At 47.1% G+C, this 20,800-nt stretch overlaps 2 protein-coding genes across 2 annotated transcripts in view; both read right to left on the bottom strand.

Annotated features, from left to right (window-relative positions):
- SCN10A (sodium voltage-gated channel alpha subunit 10) overlaps positions 1–5,103 on the bottom strand; it is a 111,535-nt gene extending 106,432 nt beyond the window's left edge. Inside the window, exon 1 of the mRNA XM_088831687.1 lies at positions 4,957–5,103. Coding sequence (XP_088687813.1) covers positions 4,957–5,103 — 147 coding nt within the window. The remainder of the gene's footprint in view (positions 1–4,956) is intronic.
- Positions 5,104–5,728: 625 nt separating this feature from the next.
- On the bottom strand, positions 5,729–17,466 carry LOC148774061 (uncharacterized). The gene is made up of 4 exons (XM_088832003.1): positions 17,406–17,466; positions 14,212–14,340; positions 12,022–12,149; positions 5,729–6,158 (listed from the first exon to the last, which is right to left on the bottom strand). Exons 1-4 carry the CDS (start codon positions 17,430–17,432, stop codon positions 6,092–6,094), a joined length of 351 nt encoding a protein of 116 aa, XP_088688129.1. The 5' UTR covers positions 17,433–17,466; the 3' UTR covers positions 5,729–6,091.
- Between the last annotated feature and the right edge of the window lie 3,334 nt (positions 17,467–20,800).

Here is a 20,800-nt window from a genome sequence, read left to right as displayed (position 1 = left end):
GCCTAAAAAGATGAAGCTTCTGAAGTATTATGGGTGGAATGACATGAGGTCTTGGATTTGCTGCAAAATACCCTAAGAGGAAGAGGGTGAAGATGAACCAAGATTGACCATGAGTAGATAATGGTGGAATTGAGCTAAGTATTTATCACACTATTCTCTCCAGTTTGGTATATGCTTGAATCTCTGTGACAAAATGTTTTAAAGAAGAAGATTCAGAGATACAGGATAGGGAATTACCTGGTGGTCCAGTAGCTAAGACTCCATGATCCCAATGCAGAGGGCCCAGGTTCAACCCCTGGTCAGGAAAATAGATTCTGCATGCCACAACAAAGATGGAAGATCCTACATGCATAACTAAGACTTGGCACAGCCAAATAAATAAAAATTTTTTTAAAAGATATAGGGTACCTACAGGTAGGAAGAGGGAAGGAGAGAGGGGAAATATAGGGGTAAGGGGTTAAAAGGTACAAACTATTTATAGAAAATAAGTTACATTGTACATTATATGATATATTGTACGATACAGGGAACATAGCCAAAACTTTTATGATAACTATAAATGGAGTATAACCTTTGAAAATTGTGAATCACTATACTATATACCTGTAATACATAATATTATAATCATCTATACTTCAATAAAAAATTTAAGCTTTTAAAACATATTCATACAAAGGTATCTAAGTGAAAGTTGCTCAGTCCGTTTCCGACTCTGCGACCCCATGGACTATACAGTCCATGGAATTCTCCAGGCCAGAAAAATGGAGAGTGACTGTTTCCTTCCCCAGAGGATCTTCCCAACCCAGGGACTGAAGCCAGGTCTCCCACATTGCAGGCAGTTTCTTTACTAACTGAGCCACCAGGGAAGCCCAAGAATACTGGAGTGGGTAGCCTATCCCTTCTCCAGCAGATCTTCCTGACCCAGGAATTGAACTGGATCTTCTTATTGCAGGTGGATTCTTTACCAGCTGAGCTACCAGGGAAGGAGTTTTTAAAGCATATTCATACAAAGGTATTAGCAATAGTTCTATTTTGTGGATTATGACACTATACTGATCTAGCTTTCCGAAAAACTATTCTAGCTAATTACAGAGAATATTGTCCAGGAGGTAAGATACCAAAAGTTTATGTGTTTGTATGTATATTGCAGAACTATGAGTGATTTTTTTCTCCTTTTTTAAACCTCTCTTCATATTAATTTTTTTCTAGGACAAACATAGTGCTTTAAAACAATATTTGAGGACCATGGCTAGGGCTCCATCTCCAGGATCTGTATTCTGCAAGTCCTGGTCGTGTGAGTAACGGGGCAAGTAAGAGTTCTGGTGGGAGAAGGGAGTTCATTCCTTCAGGTGGTGTTCCCTGAGTGCCCCTCAGGCGTATGGTAAACCGTCACCACTATGTGACAGAATCTGCACAGTGAGAAAAGGGCCGCTCTCTGCTTTTAGAAACCACCCTTTTCCCTGCTTCCTCTCCTCCTCTGAGCAGAGAGCCCAGGCTTCAGAGTTCTCAAAAGTGGCACCATCTGAGGAAACAGCTCTAGGTTGATATCAGGGAAGGTGGGCTCTGCTGCTGGTATGCTTGTGTCCTTGGACCTGCCACCTAATTTCTCTGTACCTCTTTTTCCCCACTGCCACTCCACCACTCTCCAACACACTCTCCACACAGCACCTGGGATGTTCATTATAACAGAATCTGATCAGAAGACACCTCTGCTGAAAACCCCTTAATGTCTGCCCATCGTTGGTACCAGGAAGTCCCAGATCCTAGAAACAGCTCATGAGCTCTCATGATCTCGTAGCCTCAGGTTGACCATTCCCTACCTTACCCCCATGCCCACGCCCCAGTGATCCTGGACCACTTACAAATGCTTCAACACACCACACTCTTTTCAACTTGGAGACTCTGAAGATGTTGTTCTTCCTTGCTTTCTTATATATTTCCTCCTCTTCCCTTCACTTACTCATTACTAATGATCCTTCTTCCTCAGACAGAATATTACTTCCTTGAGAAAATACACTCCTTGATTCTCCAAACCAAACTCATGTTATACCCTGACACAAATTTTTTCATTTACTCAACACATATTTATTGAGTAACACCTACGTGCCAAGAACGTACAGTCTATTCAGGAGACAGACACTGAATAAATAATTCTGAAAATGGCTACGATAAGATGCCTTGTGGGGACATAACCTGTGAAAATGCAAATTCAGTCAGACAGCAACCAGCTATTGACTCTTCTCCTTGACAGCGGCTGGCTCACCCTGGTCACTTGGTGAGACATGATAATGCAACATATGATCTACATGACTGAACTTTTGGAGCTTCACTTATGATGACAAGATTTTACTATGCGACCAATTTATATCACTGAGAACATAAAACATTTCAAGTCATTTGTTCAATATATCTGCTCTCATTCTGTATTTATTAAACTAGTGCTTCAAAGGAAACTACGACGTATCTTTGCTGAGTGCTGAGTAGAAACAAAAAGATGAATGTCTGCTCTCATGGAGCTTATATTCTAAAAGGGGGGAGCAGAGAAAATAAGAAACTAAGAAATTAATGAATGCATTATGTGATGCCATTTTTAATTTTTTTAAATTGAAATACAGCTAATTCAGGCTTCCCTGGTCGCTCAGCAGAAAAGAACCCACCTGCAAAGCAGGAGACGCAGGTTTGAACCCTGGGTCAAGAAGATCCCCTGGAGAACTAAATGGCAACCCACTCCAGTATTCTTGTATGGAAGACCCCATGGATGGAGAAGCCTGGTGGTCTGCAGTCCATGGAGTTGCAAAGAGTCAGACATAGTTTAGCAACTAAATAGCAATAGCTAATTTACAATGTTGTGCTAGTTTCAAGTGTACAGCCAAGTGATTCAGTTACAAATATATATTCTTTTTTAGATTCTTTTAATTTATTCCAAGTTACTGAGTATAGTTCCCTGTGATAACCAGTAGGTCCTTGTCGTTTACCGATTGCATGCATATGTAATAGTGTACATATGTTAATCCCGAATCCCCAGTTTATCCCCTCCTCCCACCATTCCCCTTTGGTAACCATAAGTTTGTTTCTATGTCTGTGAATCTGTTTCTGTTGTGTAAACAAGTGATCTATAATAAAAATAAATATTTGATTTTCATCTCCCTGTTTCTGGCACAGAGCTTGTAAAATCCTTGACATTTCCTAAGTGATGAGAGCCGTAAAGGAGTCTCCTGTTATGTTAATGAGGTGACTTTTGGGATGGGGCTGGCTGCAGGGAGAACCATCTATGGATTAGAGGATTGGACCTTTTGGTCTCACTCCTAACCTCTGGGGAGGGAAGAGGGCTAAAGGCTGAATCAGTCCCCAGTGGCCAACGATTTAATCAGTCATGCCTCTGTAATGGAGCCTCGATAAAAAGAAAAATAAACCCAAAAGGATGGGAACTGGGGAGGTTCTTTACTGTTGAACACATGGAGATTCAAGAGAGTTGGGCTGGGAGAGGGCATGCAATCTCTGTGCCCCTTCCTCATATCTTGCCCTGGGTATCTCTTCCATCTGGCAGTTTCTGAGTTATGTCCTTTCATAATAACTAGCAATCTGGTGAGCAAATGGGTTCCCTAAGTTCTGTGAGTCATTCTAGAAAATTAATTGAACCCAAGTATGAGGGTGGTAGGAACCTCTGCTCTATCTATAGCCAGTTGGTCAGAAGGGCAAGTGACAACTTGGGCTTGCAATTGGCCTCTGAAGGAGAGGGCACTCTTGCAGTTCTGAGCCCTTAGCTTGCAGAATCTGATGCTATCTCTGAGTAAATGGTGTCAGAATTGAGTTGAATTGTGAGACACCCAGTTTATTGGGTGTCAAGCACAGACTTGCTTGTTGAATGTGAGGGGAGATTTCCAACCCCACACACATTGAACCTGGGTGCTCACTTTTAGCATATTAAAGGGGAAAAATTATTTTCCAGAAAGTAACATACTTTGCAAAGATTACTTTTGCTCTAGACAAACAGAGAATTTTCACCCCCTCTAATGCAATTTCCTCTTCATCTCAGGAACCTTCCTGTACTGAGTAGACACCTACAAAGGTCTTCTTTCCAAATCCATTGCTACCTTCCTACTGTGTTTCATATATCCGTGCTCATCTCCCTAAGAAGTTTTATTTGTGCTCCTTGAGGAAAGTGGGACGTCTCTTCTGGCACGCTGCACAGTGCTGACCGCACAAGTAGGTCAACAAAGACCCTTTTTGTGAGGCTGGGAGTCCCTCCGGGGCAAGGTCCAAGTGCTTATGCCGGGTCTCCAGCTTCCGGCACCATGCCAGTGGATAGAGAGGTACTAAGCTCAGACTAATTGAAGGAATAAAGGAATTGCTCCTTTTAGTCCATCAGTGAGTTGTCATGCTTTCATTTATCTAATTGTTTTGAATACAGAGGATGTTTTCAGCCCGCTATTGCACCAATTCCTTATACGTACAAGGGCTTTGTAACTCACCCTTTACTTTGAATAATGATACTCGATAGATAGTGGGTGGATCAAACGGTCCTTGTTTTATATGTGGGGAGACTGGGTGTGGAGAGGTTGATTCCCAGCTCTGCAGTATGAAGACAAGGATGAGAACACAAGGTCTCCCACTCTAAGGCTCTTGACACCACAAGTTCTCCAGATGTGACTCTTGCTTCCTTCCGTTACTGCTGCGTAGACAAACCAGCTCCTTTCAGGCAGTAACCATCCCTGGGAATCACGGCAGCAGTGAGACACAGTGGAAGAATCACTGCTAGTTTCTTGGTTCATCTGCTCTCCCTTCTCCTCCAAGTCCCCACCATCCATCTCTGTGCCCGTGAAGTGCCCTGGACACAGGCTGAGAGGGCGAGGAGGAGCCCAGGGGCGAGGGCGCTCTGTGGAGTCTGGCCTCCCTGTCAGAACTCCAAGCACTAGGGAAAGGAGAACAGCTTGGTTTCCATGGCGACCTGCCCACCAGGTCCCTGCAGCTGCAGCCCCTCTCTGGCCCCCTGAGGCGGGGCTGCGGGTGACCCGAGCAAGCCAGTCCTGTGCCCACGTCGGCCCCCGCCGGGTTCAGGCCCAAGGCAGGCTGTTCATTCTGAGCTGGAGTTTTGCCTGACATGGTTCCCATGGGGACGGCTGTGGGCACAGGCTGCCTGCAGTCAGATCATCGGGTCAGAACTGCCTTGCAATTCAGGCAGCTCCTCTCGGGCTCAGAGACTTTGAAAGAAAGAATGAGCTTCAGATGCCTTGGTCCTTTAACTCACCCCTCATCCAAAGATAGATTTAAGAACTTGGCACTGTGGGGCTGTGTCAGGTACAGGGCATTCCCTCGGCGCCAGGGCCTGGGGACACCAAGATGACTGAGGTACTGTCCCCACCCTCAAGAGGAACAAGGAAGACAGTCCATTAAGCTAGTAATCACAGTGCAGTGGGGCCCAGCAAAGTGGGACCAAGAACAAGAAACCAGAAGGATTGCTCAACTCCGGGGAAAATTTAAGAAGGGGAGTGGGAGGTATTCCAAACAGAGGCAGGAGCTCCTGCAAAAATGTAAGAGGAAAGAATATGCTGTGTGAAATACCAAAGTTCCAACTGCTGGGAAAAGAGGGACTTGGCTTTGTCCTACAGGGATGGTGTGTGTGCGCTCAGTCATGCCCGACTCTTTGCAATCCCATGAACGGTAGCCCTCCAGGCTCCTCTGTCCATGGGATTTTCCAGGCAAGAATACTAGAGTGGATTGCCATTTCCTCCTCCAGGTAATCTTCCTGACTCAGGTCTCTTGTGTCTCCTGCACTAGCAGGCAGATTCTTTACTACTGTGCCACCTGGGCAACCCCGTCCAACACAGAAAGAGGAGTCATTTTACACAGGAAAGCAGGGTGGCTGGATTTAGAATGGTCACCAAGGATGCCATGAAAGGATAGATTAAGGAGGAAAAGATTAGCAGTGGGGAGGACAATGAGGCGGCTGCAGAAATCCTGGTGAGATCGCAGAGGCTGGTGACTAATCTCTTAGTGTCAGGGGCCTCCTGCCCCACTGGTGTGGCCAAGGGCATCGATTCTATATCTTCATGTGGAGATGGTGGGAACCTGAAGCCTGGAGATCTGGCTGTCAGCTGACAGATGCCTCGCCCACATCCTGCCACAGGTCAGGAAGACTCTCAGAGAGGGAGGCCAGCCTGCAGAGGAAAGCACTTGGGTCAGCACCTGTGAGGGAAGGGGCAGTGGCAGGAGTGGGCAGGAGGAGAGGTCAGCTGTGACTAACACATGGGCAGCTCAGGAGTTCAGATGCTCAGTGGAGTCATCCTGCGTGGGGCACATGGCTGGGCCTTTATACCCCTGCTTTGGTGGGTTGCGGGAGGTGGGTCATCCTTAGAACGCAGGACCTGGAAGTAGCTGCCTGCTGCTAAGACTGTCCCAAGAGCTGGCAGCTGCATCCAACCCCAGGGCTGCTGGAGCTGGGCGGTGAGTTCTCATTGAAGGGGATTTGTGCCTGCTTCAGACCTCATCCACATTCACGGCTTCTCCCTGGGTAGCTCTCCCAGCTGGAAAATGGATAGGCCTGGACTAGAAGGTCTAGACAGTCCTCTCGTTCTTGGTACTTCCCAGGTCAGGGAGATGTTAATAACAGTAAAAAGTCACCATCATTACTGAGTGCCAGCAGCACGAGTGCAGACTCCAGGCCTTCACACTCTATTCACATCATCTCATTTCATCCTGTGAGACAGGCATGCCTGTTGTCCCACTCTGAAGAGGAGATTACAGGGGTCAGAGAGGGAACTGACAGTCCCCAGCCCCTAAGTGGCAGAGTCTGGCCGTTGTGCAGTGTCTCACCTCCAGGAGGAATGCTCTCCTTCCTCATAGCAGCTCCCACAGCTGCCTGCAAAGATTGGAGGACGACGATGTGACCATCATACAAGTGCACGCCAGTCCGCAAGGTGTTGCTCTCTGCTGGGAGCCCCAGGTAGCAGGGTGAGACTTACAGCACTGCTTCCTCACCCGCCTACTGCCAATTCAAGCTTTCATGGCAAGGGCCTGGGACCGTGACATATAAAAGAAAGGATACCTCCCTCGTTGAGAAAAGCACTCGTTGGGTTTATAAGCAGAGATCTATTCAGTCAGAGTTGGGGAGGACTCCGGAGCCAAATACTAAGAACCTGAGATGTAATTCACTTGGTAATCTTCCTCCAGTGGTTGCAATCCCTTTCTCTTCCCTTGTGAGCACCATCCATGAGGTGAACTCTGCTCCTCCCTCTCCACCTCCTGACAACTGATTCGTTAGCAAGATGAGCCCATTTACTGAGCAGCCAGGACAGGCCAGGCTTATGCCCCGACATCGCCTCACTTTCACAACAGCCTTGGGAGATCAAGGCTATCTTCTCCATTTCACAGAGGGGTAAATCGAGCCCCACATTTAGTCACTCGCCTGAGTCACACAGCCATGGTGAGATAGGACTTGAATCTAACCAATCTGTCTGCTCACCCATGGTGTTGAGGGGATTAAGACTGGGTTCAGGTAAAGGGGCCTTCGCTAATGAGAAGGAGGTAGTCTTGTGGGCCACAGTAGGAAGGAGAGGGAAGGCACGCAGAGCCACTGGAATGTTGGGACTGGTTGTTCCAGAAACCACAGCAAGGGGAGCTTCGGAAGCAGGATCTTGAGAGGGGGATTTGGAGGAGGGGGCAAAGGGCCATCTAGATGAGCACCTTGGTGACCCATACAGGGGGTCTTAGAGTGGGTTTAGAAGGCAGTGCTGAATGACACCCCACTGGGGACTCAGGGAACCTGGTCTCCTGTGGCTGAGTCTCATTTGGTATAAAATGGTCAATGGTCGTAGGGGAAAGATGAGATGAGATGGTCTAGAACATGGTCCTCAAACTTCAGTGTGCATTAGAATCACCTGGAGAGCATGTTCCACTCAATTCCTGGGCTCCACCCGAGAGGTTCTGACTCTGGAGGGGAGATCAGGGGCAGGTCATATTCTCCATTTCTAAAATCACAGGAGATGCTCATGCTGCAGATCCCAATCCTACCGTGAGGAGCGCTGGTTTGCCTTTCTGAGCCTTCGAGATGGGTTTCCCCAGCAGGGCCCCCTCCCTGGGGCTGGCCACTGCTGACTCAGGCAGGGGAGAAATGACCCTCTTGCTCCAGGAGCCATGACTGGGAGTGGCTGCCATTTTCAGTATGCTTTTTGCACCAACTTTAATATAAAGAATAAGCTTGGATATCAGAGAGATGGTCTGAGAGTTTACACATCTAATAAGTGTTAGAGCTCAGATGAAATCCTGGAGCTTAGCTGAGATCCAATAGGAGGAGGCATAGGTACTAAGGAGGCCCTTCAGGACCTGGAATGCCCACTGCTCTCTGGGAAGGCATAACAGGATATTTGTTTGGGAGGTCTGGAGCTCTGCAGCCCTGAGATTCATTGAATCACTCCCCAGTCAAATTCCTGAGACAGGAATGAAATGTCAATGGGATGAAAGAAGGACACTTTGCCTAGGGTCTAGGAGTTGTCTGGGGAGAAATGGATTGATAACAAGACTTTCCCCCTAGGGTTCCAAGTTGATTGGATGGACTAAGTACAGTGAACACACGAGATTCTTGAACTCTGCATGAGCCAGGGAACAGAATGAAGCTTGGAGTTATATGAATTTGAATACTAAAGGATGTGTGATTTTATTTTGTACCCAAGCTCCTCACTACAATAGGATTGGATGGGGGCGGTGCTGGCAGGAGAGGTATGCTCTTGCTCACATTATCTCTGAAATAGAGGCGCATTCATTAAAATGACAATTGTCTTAGAGTCATAATTGATACCTGCTTTCATAATTTCAAAGTAAGAGAAAAAAAAAATAGGTAGAAGAAAAGATGCCTAGAACAGCGAGGGCAGTGAAATCAGAAGGCACCAGCTTGAGACAATGGCATTTCACTTCATGAAACACTGTTCAGAGGAAAATGCATCTCCTGGTGTGGATTCAGTAGAAGTTGGCCAGAGAAATTCTTGTAAGAAGAGAAAACATTTGGGATCTCGAACCTCTTAGCCCTGGGCTGGAGGGAAGACTGAGAGCTGGGTTGGAAGAAGTAGGGTGTGCTCTAAGAGCTATGCCATGCCCTGGAGAATTGGGAGCTCGGAATACAACTTAATCTAAATGGACAAAGGAAATACAGAATGGATGTTAATGGATATTTCAATCCAAGATGAAATATGACTCCAAGGAGCATTTCAATATAATATATATTTAATTGAAATGAACTACAAATCTTAAATCAAAAATGATGTTAGTGATTCCATGCAGAATGAGAATTGCTCTGTGACCTTCATGTTTTCCCTCTGTAATGCTTATTTGGGGAGAGAACTGGCTCAAGTATTTGCTGAATGAATGAGTGAATGAATGAAGTTGCATTGGCAGAACTGTCAGTCACTCAGTTGTGTCTGACTCTGTGACCCCATGGACTGTAGCTCACCAGGCTCGTCTGTCCATGGAATCCTCCAGGCAAGAATACTGGAGTGGGTTGCCATTTCCTTCTCCAGGGGATCTTCCCGACCCAGGGATTGAACCTGGCTCTCTTGCATTGCAGGCAGACTCTTTACTGACTGAGCCACCAGGGAAGCATTGGCAGAGGAGGTTTCTGAAACTATACTTTTAATAATGCAATTAATTTCCTGTGCTTTCCAGGTTTTCTACAGTGAAAAGAAATCACTTCAATAGAATAAGATTGGAATTGACTTGGGGACTGGTTAGGGATCTGGCCTCTTGGGGGAAAACTTCCTGAGGGGCCAGTGAGATCCTCACTCTCCTAGGCCAGAGATGGTGACCTTCTGACTTTTGACCCAACCACGGGGAAAAGATGAAGACAGACACTGGTCAGCAAGGCTGGAATGGTGAACCATATGAGACTGCGCTTCTTGGTGTCAGGGGTTGTACATGGAGCTGGTGTTCCAGGGGAGGCACTCAGGTGGCCTCTCCTTGAACACACTCACAGTTTTGGCTGTGAAGGTTCAGGCACTTGTCACATGTAATTCTAGAACAATCTGTCTGGATCTGTGGCCAATAAAACAGCAGAGCTGCAGCTAAGCTAAAGAAGAATGGCTGGCAGATGGATGGGAACTGTGTTGAGAAACAGCTATTAGTGCAAAGGAGAAGGGTGAGTCCTGGCCCAGAACCACTCTCACTGGTTAAAAATGACTGGAACGTGACAAACCAGCTCAAATCTCCCTAGGGTAAGTCCCTCAGATCTTCCTGGAACTCATAGCAGAAAATTCATCAAAGGACTTCACTGGAGTGGAGGTCACAGCAGGCTGGAACTTTCCTGGAAGGGGCAGGGCTGTATCTAAGGCTCCTCTGGATGGGGAAGGTGGAGAGCAGGGATGGATGGAGACCCAGCAATGGACCAGTGGAGTGGCCACCAAATGTCATTGGCAGGAGTATCCTGTCCAGCAGTCCGAGAGTGATCCTAAAATGTATAGTCCACAGCCCTATTCCTAGAGATTTCTTCTCCTTTTGTAGATTTGGAGTTGATTCCAAGAATCTGCATTTTTCACAAGTACCCTGGACAATTCCAGTGCAGCATGTCAAACATTAGACTTTGGCTACTATGTTAGCGTGGGCTGTCATGACAAAATACCACAAGCTGGGTGGCTTAAACAACAGCAGTTTATTTTCTCACAGTTCTGAAGGCTGGGAAGTTTCAGACGGACATGGCAGCGTTGAGTTTCTGGTGAGAGCTCTCCTCCTGCCTGTTGACGGCCACCTTCCTACAATGTTCTCACCCGGCCTTTCTTCTGTGCACTTGTGATCTCTGGTGTCTCTTCTTCTAAGAAGCCCAGTCCTATCAGGTTAGGGCCTCATCCTGTGGCCTCATGTAACTTTAGTCATCTTCTTATCTTCCATCTCCAAATACAGTCACATTGAGGGTTTCAAACTATGAATTTGCATGCATGCATGCTCAGTAGCTAAGTCATGTCTGGCTCTTTGCAGTCCCTGCCAGCCTACCAGACTCCTCTGCCCATGGGATTTTCCAGGCAAGAATACTGAAGTAGGTTAGCCATTTCTTCCTCCGAGGGATGTTCCCGACCCAGGGATTGAACCTACATCTCCTACACTGGCAGGCAGGTTCCTTGCCACTGAGCCATCTGGGAAGCCCTAATTATGAATTTCAGGGGACACAAACCAGTCCATAGAGGATACCTACTCCTATGGAAGAGGAGTGAGGCCTGGTTACCCGGTTGAGGATGGTGGAGGATGTTCAGTGAGATGGGCCAAGATTCTGGCAAAGGATCCTTTGCAGGTAGGTGACTGATATCAGATCTGTCTCCTCTTTCAGACCATTTGATGATCAGTCCACAGCAAGCAGGGGTTTTACTACACTATGACACAAGTAATGTTATATGACTTTTTTTCTAATATTAAATGACATATGTCTGTGAGCCTCCAGCCCTCTAGGAATAAGAACTTTCTGTCATCCCTGGGGTGCTTCTTCTCTCTCCCTCCTCCCAGGGTTGAGTGATCTCTCTAGGCTTCCTTACAAGGTCTGGAGCACCTTGAGAAGGTGCCCTGGCCTCACACCACACCATTCACCATGGCTGTGCTGTTTAAACCTGCATGGTCTCTTGAAGGTGACAAGTGACTCCTTGGTGTCCTGCTTTGTAACACATCTTTTGCCAGGGCTGGGACACCCAGGACCTGGAATGCAACTTCCCTTTAACATGACAAGGTGATTTTCCTCTGGTTCTGCCCTGATCCCTGAACAGCTTCATTACTCCTTTAGCTCAAAATTTCTCCCCAGCCAAATTGAAGACAGTGCACAAAGCACTGAGGTCTCTAACACTCAAAATCCCCTTCCTGGTTCCGGGGAACGTCCACTTCATTCTTAGACCCAGGTCATTGATCCTGCACCACTCTATGCCTTCCACTCTGGGAGACATGAACTTCCATGATCTGCGCCAGGTAGGTCTGTAACGGAACAATGCTGTCCCTTGTTCTTGGTTGGGGCTTGGGAGGAACAGGTGAAAGCTGGTGATCTGGTGGAAGCTGAGAGCTTACCTTGTAGAATTTAATGGCCTATCCCAATCAGCTCCCTTGGAGTATTCAGGTCTCCGGAACATGATGCCTAATATGCAGGCTTTCCCAATCCTGGAAAGCAGGAAAGGGCTGGAGGGTATATTTCCTGTCTGAAAAGTAAGGGGGTCAAAAGAGATGGATAGCATGTCCGTCAGAATGAAAGGATTCTAGAATGTCAATGCCGAAGAGAACTGAGAGCTCATCAAATCAGTTTCCTTCTTTTACAGATGAGGAAACAGAGCCCAGAGTGGGGAAGGGACTTGCCCAAGGTGTCACAGCAGGCTGGTTCCAGGACAGGAACAGCTCCCCCACGAGTCCCACATTGGCTCTGCTCTTCTCATTCTCAATGGATGTGGGCCTGGTTCTTCTGCTCCAACTGTATCTTATTATTTACCTGGTTCTACTAACCATACAATTACTATGTACTTCATCAGAAAAAGTGCAATAGATCCTAAAGCCCCAGGGAAACTACACACATCCACATACACACACATATGTGCACACACTTCCAGACTCCAAGGCAACCCCTGTCAGCACTGGGAAACGTGTTCTCCCAGGACAGGGGGAGAATCCCCAGTTCAGAGGCCTGGTGCCAGCCAGTGGAAGCAGCTTCACACTTCCTCTCCCCTAATGACAAGTGTGGACCAGAGCAGCCAGTCCTCACCATCAAGCTCAGAATGGGAATGGTGGCCACCAGAACACAGGGAGGAGATCCATAGATTCCTCCCTAAGCAGTGCTAAACCCACAGTGCTTAGCTGAGACCTCATCTGTGAGCCATTAGGAAAGTGGGGAGCATATTTGTGTATCTCTTTGAGACCAGGAAGCCATGTGTCCTGCCCTTGGCATGAACATAGTTAGCACTGACCTCTTTAGTGAGCTACTCAGACCCAACGAGGAAGGGTGAGGCCACAACAGTCAGTGAGGACAGAGAGAACAACACCAGCGTTAACGGTGAGGCCAGCCAACACCGCTTATTATGTGCCAAGAGCCTTACACAGCTATCTCACTTAATTCCCAGAATGAAGTGAGGACAAAGGTGGGGGAGCTGCAGGTAAGGAGAAGGGGGCTGCGAGTGACACAGCGGATGGGAGTGGGGCTGGGAGGGCCAGGAGGAGCATGAGTGGCCCCCGCCTTCCTCTGATGAAATGTTCTCAGTAAGTTCCGGGTCTTCCCCTGAACTCACCCCCGAAACCCTTCAGCCATCACTGTGAGCCTCTACTGGTTGGGAAAGCAAGCGTATGTATGTGTCCTTCTGGACACAGCTCTATAACCAGGGTGGAGAGACAGCAAGGGAAAGAGGTTGATTCTGGCCCCAAATAATGCTCTCCTCTCCTTCCCATACCTGGGGGCTCTTCCTGACCTGGCTGGTGCCAGGACAGGTCCCTCCAGGCATCAGGGGCACAACAAGGCCTCCCTTATATGCCTTTCCAGGTGGCACAGTGGTAAGAATCTGCCTGCTAATGCAGGAGATGTGGGAGACCCAGGTTTGATCCTTGGGTCAGGAAGATGCCTTGGAGAAGGAAATGCAACCCACTCCAGTATTCTTGTTTGGAAAACCCCATGGACAGAGGAGACTGGTAGGCTACAGTTCATGGGGTTGCAAAGAATGGGACATGACTTAGTGACTGAACAGCAACAACAAAGCTTCCCTTGTGTGGGTATTTCTGTGGGAAGAAGCGCTGAGGCGTTGCCTTCACTGTCTTGTCAGGGAGTGACTCACTAACTTGGGTGTCAGTTTGCCGTAATTATTCATGTGGCCCTCCTTCTTCCTGCTCCTCTAGGCTCAGCACCAAGCTGGGCACTGAATTTCTCCATGACCAACCTTCTGAGCAGCAGCAGGGGGCCAGGCAGGTAGACTCTCAGCCAGAGGAGGAGGGCCATGTGGCAGTGGGACCCACAAGCAGACTCACCGAAAGTAGGACGAATACTGATTGTCCCCTAATGATGGGCAGCACACTCAGCCTCTCACCTACCTACAAAGCTCCGGAAGCTGTTGCAGCAGCCCTGAGTCGCTAGTGGTTTTATCTTTCTCATTCTAACACTAAGCAAACTGACTTAGGGACAAAATTTTCAAAGTCAAAATGGAAAGACCAGGTGAAACATTGAGGCGACCAGTTCCTTAAAGACCTCTGCATTGTTCAGGACACTAGAGATACCCATTCAGAACTCACCCTGGAGAGTCCCCAGGGACCCTGGGAAATGGACTCCCAGGAGAATGTCCTTCCAGAGGCTTGTGGGGCTGGGTCCCAGGATACAGGCCCACACACAGAGTTGTTTCTTTGGCAGCATCCAAATGATTCCTAATAATGAAAGGCAAGCAACAAGAGTCCAAGAATGAAGAGTAAGTAAAGGAATGAGATTGGGGTTCCTTGAGGGAATAGGACTACTCTTTTGTCATCTTTGTACCCCTATCTTGACCCTTCAAAATCTAACAATACACATTCAATAAATACTTAATACATAGTAATGTCAATACTAATTGAACTGTATCTCACTTAAGTTTCATAATTGCCTCATGAAATAGGCATGGTCATTGCTGTCCTCATTCTCAAAATGATTAAAGCTCAGAGAGACTGAGGGCTGGATTCAAGGTCACCCCACTGCTATTGGGTAACACAGATGTGAGATCCACGCAGCTGCCATTATGTGACCTGTTTTTGGCCCAGAGAGAGCAACAGAGTCCTTGCAATGAGGATGGTACAGAGTTGGGAGCAGTTTGTAATCACAGAACCAGTGGCACCCTCTCTGGCTCACCCTGCTCAAATTTATCTATTTCTGGTCATTTAAAATCCAATTTTAATTCCATTATTTCATTTTAGGAATGGAATACATAGGAAATTTTGTGTCACCCTTCAAGGTTGTTGACAGAACCATTGTATCAGTTAGAAATTCCCCACAATTGCTTGAAACAGAGGCTTTAAGATTAGCTTAAAGAATCTGCATCCCTCTTTCTCTAGTGTAATTGGAAACGCAGCAGTCGGTGGTTCAGAGCTAGTGCAGCACAGCCATGATCCTGTCAGGTCTCACACTCTTCCCTTTCTCCTCTGCCATCCTGAGGATGTAGCTTCTTTTCTTTAGTGTGCCTTGTGGTCACAATATGGCTATCAAAGCCCCACCATCACATCTGTATTCTAGGCAGGAAGGAAGACAGGGTGGTAAAGGAAAAAAAAGACATATATCAACTGATTTAACCCCCTCTTTTAAGGAGTTTGTCTAGAAGCCTCTTTCAGCAATGTCTGCTATAACTTATTGGCCGGAACTTAAAGCAAGTCTATTCCTAGCTTCAAGGGAGAATTAAAATGTATATTTTTAAGGTGAGCACTTTGACACCTCTAATATAATCAGATTTCTTTTACTAATAAAAGAGGAGAGTGGATTTTGGGTGAGCCCTTCACCACCTCTGCTACAACTTTGCCTTAATTACTTTGGTCTCAGTAGTTAAGGACAGCACTAGGGCACACCTTCATAACAACTAAGCTGTAAGTGACTTGACCATGAGAAACCTGAGGGGACCCTGGCCCTGCTCTAAACTCTTCCCAGCAGCAGCCTCAGTAGCACAGCCTGTCTCCGGACTGGCCTCAGGTAGGAAAGCACCTGTGTTGGGGGAGAATAAATACCTTTGGCTTGACTATGTCCTGTGGCTGCTGTGAGCTCAGGGGAGCTGATGAATGTAATAGTACCTCATAGACTATGATGGCCAAGATCTCACCACTAAGAACCAGCAGCACTGGCATCATCTGAGAGCTTGCTACAAATGAAAATTCTCAGCCCCCACACACCCCCTCCCCCCTGCCACAGCCCTACTGCATCTGTATTTCCATCAGGCTGCAGTTGATTCAGGTACAGTAAAGTTTCAGAAGCATTTCCCTCTAGCAGCTGTCCCCAACCTTTAGGGCACCACGGACCGGTTTCGTGGAAGACAGTTTTACCATGGTTTCATGATGATTCAAGCACATTACATTTTATTGTGCACTTTATTTCTATTTTTATTACATCAGCTCCACCTCAGATCATCAGACAATAGATCTTGGAGGTTGGGACCCCTGCTCTAAAGCAGTAAGCCTAAATCATAAGGGAGGCCAGGAGACAGGTGAGCTCACCTAAGACACTTCCTCCAGCATGATGAAGTACTTTGGGAAAGCCACTCTCCCTCTCTGAGCTCAGTTTTCTCACCTGTTTGAGAAGGGGTTTGCACCAGACCCTTGCTCCACAAAGTGTCTTGGATCAACTGCATCAGCATCGCCCTGGTAGACATGCAGAAATTCAGCCCAAGCAGAGTGACTAAAGAAGAGTCTGCATTTTGACAGCCTCCCCAGCTGAGGCATCTGTACATTACAGTTGGAGAAACCCTGCCCTAGATGCCCTCTGTGCTCTAAAATGAGAATTCAAAGTCATTTTAGGCAACTGGTCGAGGGTCCCAGCCTATAATGTGAATGATGGGAGACCTCTGATTCCTGGAGCTTCTTGGGTTGGGCTGAATGGAGACAAATTCCCTTTGAAAGTACAGAGGCCGGCAGAGCACAGGGTGGCAAGCCATGCAGCTGGTACTGAGGGTGCCTGGGCTAGGTCTAGAGCTGGGATCAGGCTGGGGCTTCCTCATCAGGGATTTCTCCTCTGGAGGTGGATGGGTACTTGGATTCAGAGGTGCAGCTGCAGAGAGTGCTCTGGGGATGGCTCTGGACCACACCTCCTCCCTCCCCTTCTCCCTCTCCAGGGCAGAGGTGGGCACACCTGAGGTACACAGGTGAGCAGAGAATGGACCCTGAGTCAACGCTGCCAGCTTTCAGCATGAGGAGGCGGGGCCTACCTCACCAGTCTTCTTGCCCCTGGGCGCTGCGTTATTAAAAAGAATCCTTTAAAACTGCTTGATGTTTTGGACTAAATAAAGCTGTGCTCCCACTCGGATTGAGCTTATAATGGAGTCTAATTTTATAAAGAAACCAATTAATGGCTTTGTAAATATAAAAGAAAGGATCCTTGCTTTTTTTCTTGACCAAAAGGCCCCAGAAGTTAGTCCTGTAAAAATGTCAAATCTTGCTTTAAAGAATGGCAGGACTTCTCCGAGAAGAATAACAGGAAATGACTCACAGAGGGCGCCCCGAGGCCACTCAGCTGTACAAAGGGGCCCCCTGCGCAGTAATGCGAGGCTGCTGACCAACTGACTGTGGGGAGGAGAGTGCCCTGCCCACGGAAGAGGTGGGGGGGTGCTGTCTTCTTTAGGCTGGGGCTCTCTGAAGGGCCCAGGGATGCTGGAGCGCTGGTGGTGAGACGGAGACTCTTCCACAAGATCTGGCAACCTGAGGAAAACTCACCTAGAAATAATGCTAAATTAACCACACAAAACTGCCAGTCCAGGGGCTCTTACCTTTGCTGGGCTTGCTCTGGCTCTCATCTTGATCTCATTTGATGAGCTGATGGAAACCCAAAAGATGTCTTCCTGATTTCTTGTGGATTGACTCAGGCCTCAATCTTCCGTTCTGCCATCTAACTTCCTGTTACTTTTTCACTTCCTTTCTCCTCCTTCCCCTTCTCCACTGTTCCCCAGGCCCTATTCCCTTCTCAATCCGCAGGCTTGCCTGGTCCAAGGCCCTTACTAAGGACAGCAGCTCTGCTCCAGATGCCCAGATCTTCCAGAGATGCACGAATCAGAAGATGCTCAGATGGAACACATCAGAACAGCGACAGCATCCAGGGCCTGGAGCAAATAGAAGGCCTGTGTTATTTTTTGTTGTTGTTCTTGAAAAAAAGAAGCCATCAGTTTTGAATATATTCTATGCCAGTTGTCTAGTAGCTGCTGCCTTGAGCCCCTGTACTAGTCAGAAAGCAGAATCTACCTCAGATGGTTAAGGAAACATGAGTAAAGGACTGTCTACAGAGGTGTGGGTACAACTGCTTTACTTACCCGTTGCTGTGTCACAAATTGTTGTTTATTCACTGAGCTGTACCCGGCTCTTTGCGACCCCCATGGACTGTAGCTGCCAGGTTCCTCTGTCCATGGGATTTCCCAGGCAAGAATACTGGAGTGGATTGCCATTTCCTTCTCCAGGGGATCTTCCCGACCCAGGGACTGAACCCACAACTCCTGCATTGGCAGGCAGATTCTTTACCACTAAAATTACCCTAATATTTTACATAAACCAATATACACTTGTGTTTTCATGTGGTTTTTCAGGGGTGAAAATCTGTGAGCTCCTTAGCTGGGTGCTTCTCACCAGTTCTGACTCTGATGAGGTTGCCACCCAGCTATTCATAGGGGCCACAGTCATCTCAAGACTTGGCTAGGGCTGCACGGCCCATTTCAGAGCCCATTCAGGGAATTTGGGGCATTTTGCAGACCTCCTGCAGACCATCTACAGTGGTCTTGAATGTGTCTCCCTATTCTTTCTCTGCTCACCCAGAGATGAGGGACTGCGAGGGTAAACACAGTGAGCATACATCTCAGAGCATCCAAGACAGCCCTTCCTTTCTGTTAGTGTCAAAGTTAGGCTCACAGAGGGTATGGGTGTTGCTCAAGGTCATAGCAATTCAGTGGCAAAGCAGAGCTCAGTCGCCAGCTACACTGTGAGGAAGGTCAGTGAAGTTTTCTCAGCATCTCATCGAGGGAGCGGGAAGGCAGCTGCAGGCCCCAAAGGCTCTGAGCAAAGGCTGTTGTGGGACTCCATAGAGCATTCTTAAGTGTAATTGACTTTCAGGCATTAAACTTTTACCAGGATGAGCTCACAAAGTCTGTAGGGAGAAGGAGAGTGCCTGGCATTTCCTGCCTCTTGGGGCAACGTCTGGGGTGCAGAAAAGCCCATCCTCCAGGCTGCAGGATGGAGCCCTCCCCTGGGAGACAGAAGAAGGGTGAAGCCCCTGAAGAGACTGCAGGCCAGGATACTGAGTGTTCAGTGGCCAATGGGTTCTAACTAAATCTGGGGGGTAGGGGGCTGGGGATAAGATCACCCACTCATTAGCCCTTCTGTGCAATGTGTCTACTGTAGGGGTAGGGAGAAGGGACAGAGGACTCAGTCCCTTCTCATAGGGAATGCCCCCAACCCCTGACGAGGTCCACTAACATTTTTGTCCCTAAGTCTGCCCCATGATGGACCTGGTTTAAACCACGACCAATCTCTGGGCATCAGTTTTCTCATCTGTATAATGAGGACTTGAAAAGGATGATGTCTTGAAATGTTTTTCCCTAATGAAGGAGTTGTTGTTTAGTCACTAAGTCATGCCTGATTCGTTTGCAACCCCATGGACATAGCCTTCCAAGCTCCTCTGTCCATGGGACTTCCCAATCAAGAATATTGGAGTGGATTGACATTTCCTTCTCCAGGGGATCTTCCCTACCCAAGAATCAAACCTGCCTCTTCTGGATTGGAGGTGGATTCTTTACCCTGAGCCACCAGGGAAGTCCCAATGGTGGCGCTAGTGGTAAAGAACCCACCTACCAATGCAGGAGATAAGAGATGTAGATTCAGTCCCTGGGTTGGGAAAATGCCCTAGAGAAGGGAAGGGCTACCCACTCCAATATTCTTGCCTGGAGAATCCCATGGACAGAGGAGCCTAGCAGGCTACAGTCCATAGGAATGCAGACTTGGAAACAACTGAAATGACTTAACACATCCCAATTCTTATCTCAAGGTTTCTTTCCAAATACATTGAGGCAGCCACTCTGCACCCCCAGGCAAAATATCACCTTTGTTTGATGTGTCTACCCAGCAGCCTCCTCCTTCAGTTTCAGGACTAAAATAATAGTTCCAGAGGCTTATTGAGATTTCTATTAGAATTCAAAAATTCAAGGGCTTTATTTTAACAGGCTTATTAAAGTATAATTGACATACCACAAACTGCACACATTTGAAGAGTATAATTTGATAAATTTTGACACATACTATTCATTTGTAAAACCATCAAGTTTCACAAGTGAAAACCACCACTATAAAGATGGTAAACAAATCCATCATCCCCCCAAATTTCTTCATGCCCCTTTATCCTCCTTTTTTACCAACTCTTCCCCACCCTCAGGTTACCAGTGACTTACTTTCTGTCATAACAGTTCATTGGGTTACATTTTCTTCTTTCAAAAGGAAAACGCAACTTCCAGAATGGTAGAAAATATTTGCAAACCATGTATCAGATAAGGTGCTAATGTCCAAAATGTATAAAGAACTCACACAATTCAATAGCCAAAAACCCAAACAACCCATTAAGAAATGGACAAAAAAAGGTGAGTAGACATTTTCCAAAGAAGACATACATATGCCCAGCAGGTACATGAAAAAGTGCTCATCATAACTAACCATCACAGAAATGCAAATCAAGCCACAGTGAGATATCACTTCATATCTATTGGAATGACTATTATAAAAAAGACAAGACATAGCAAGTGTTGGTGAGGGTAAGGAGCAAAAGGAACCCTTGTATACTGTTCGTGGGAACAAAACGGTATAGCTAAGATGGAAAACTATATGGAGGCCCCTCAATTTCAAAACAGATAACCATGTGATCCAGCAAACCCTCTATAGATTATATATCCAAAGGAAATGAAATCACAACCTCAAAGACATATCTGTACTCCAGAATTCATTGCAGCATTATTCACAATTGCCAAAGCAAGGAAATAACCTCAATGTCCATAAATGGATGAAGAGATAAAGAAACTGCCATGTATAATGTGCAGTGGAATGCCATTTAGCCATGAAAAAGAAGGAAATCCTGTCATTTGCAGCAACATGACTGAATCTGGAGGACATTTTGCTACGTGAAATAAGCCAGACA

This window comes from Moschus berezovskii, chromosome 24 (genome assembly GCF_049115385.1).
Source record: "Moschus berezovskii isolate FMDL1 chromosome 24, NW_MosBer_1.0, whole genome shotgun sequence".
Classification (NCBI taxonomy): Eukaryota; Metazoa; Chordata; class Mammalia; order Artiodactyla; family Moschidae; genus Moschus; species Moschus berezovskii.
This window is presented reverse-complemented; position numbering and strand designations above follow the sequence as displayed.

What these genes read in the sequence shown, in the direction of transcription:
- LOC148774061 (XM_088832003.1), bottom strand. Translation starts at nt 17,432, where the DNA reads ATGAGAGCCAGAGCAAGCCCAGCAAAG. An exon ending in CCAGAGCAAGCCCAGCAAAG is followed by an intron (nt 14,341 to 17,405) that starts GTAAGAGCCCCT and finishes TTTCATTATTAG; the next exon opens with GAATCATTTGGATGCTGCCA. An exon ending in AGGCCATTAAATTCTACAAG is followed by an intron (nt 6,159 to 12,021) that starts GTAAGCTCTCAG and finishes TTTCCTCTGCAG; the next exon opens with GCTGGCCTCCCTCTCTGAGA.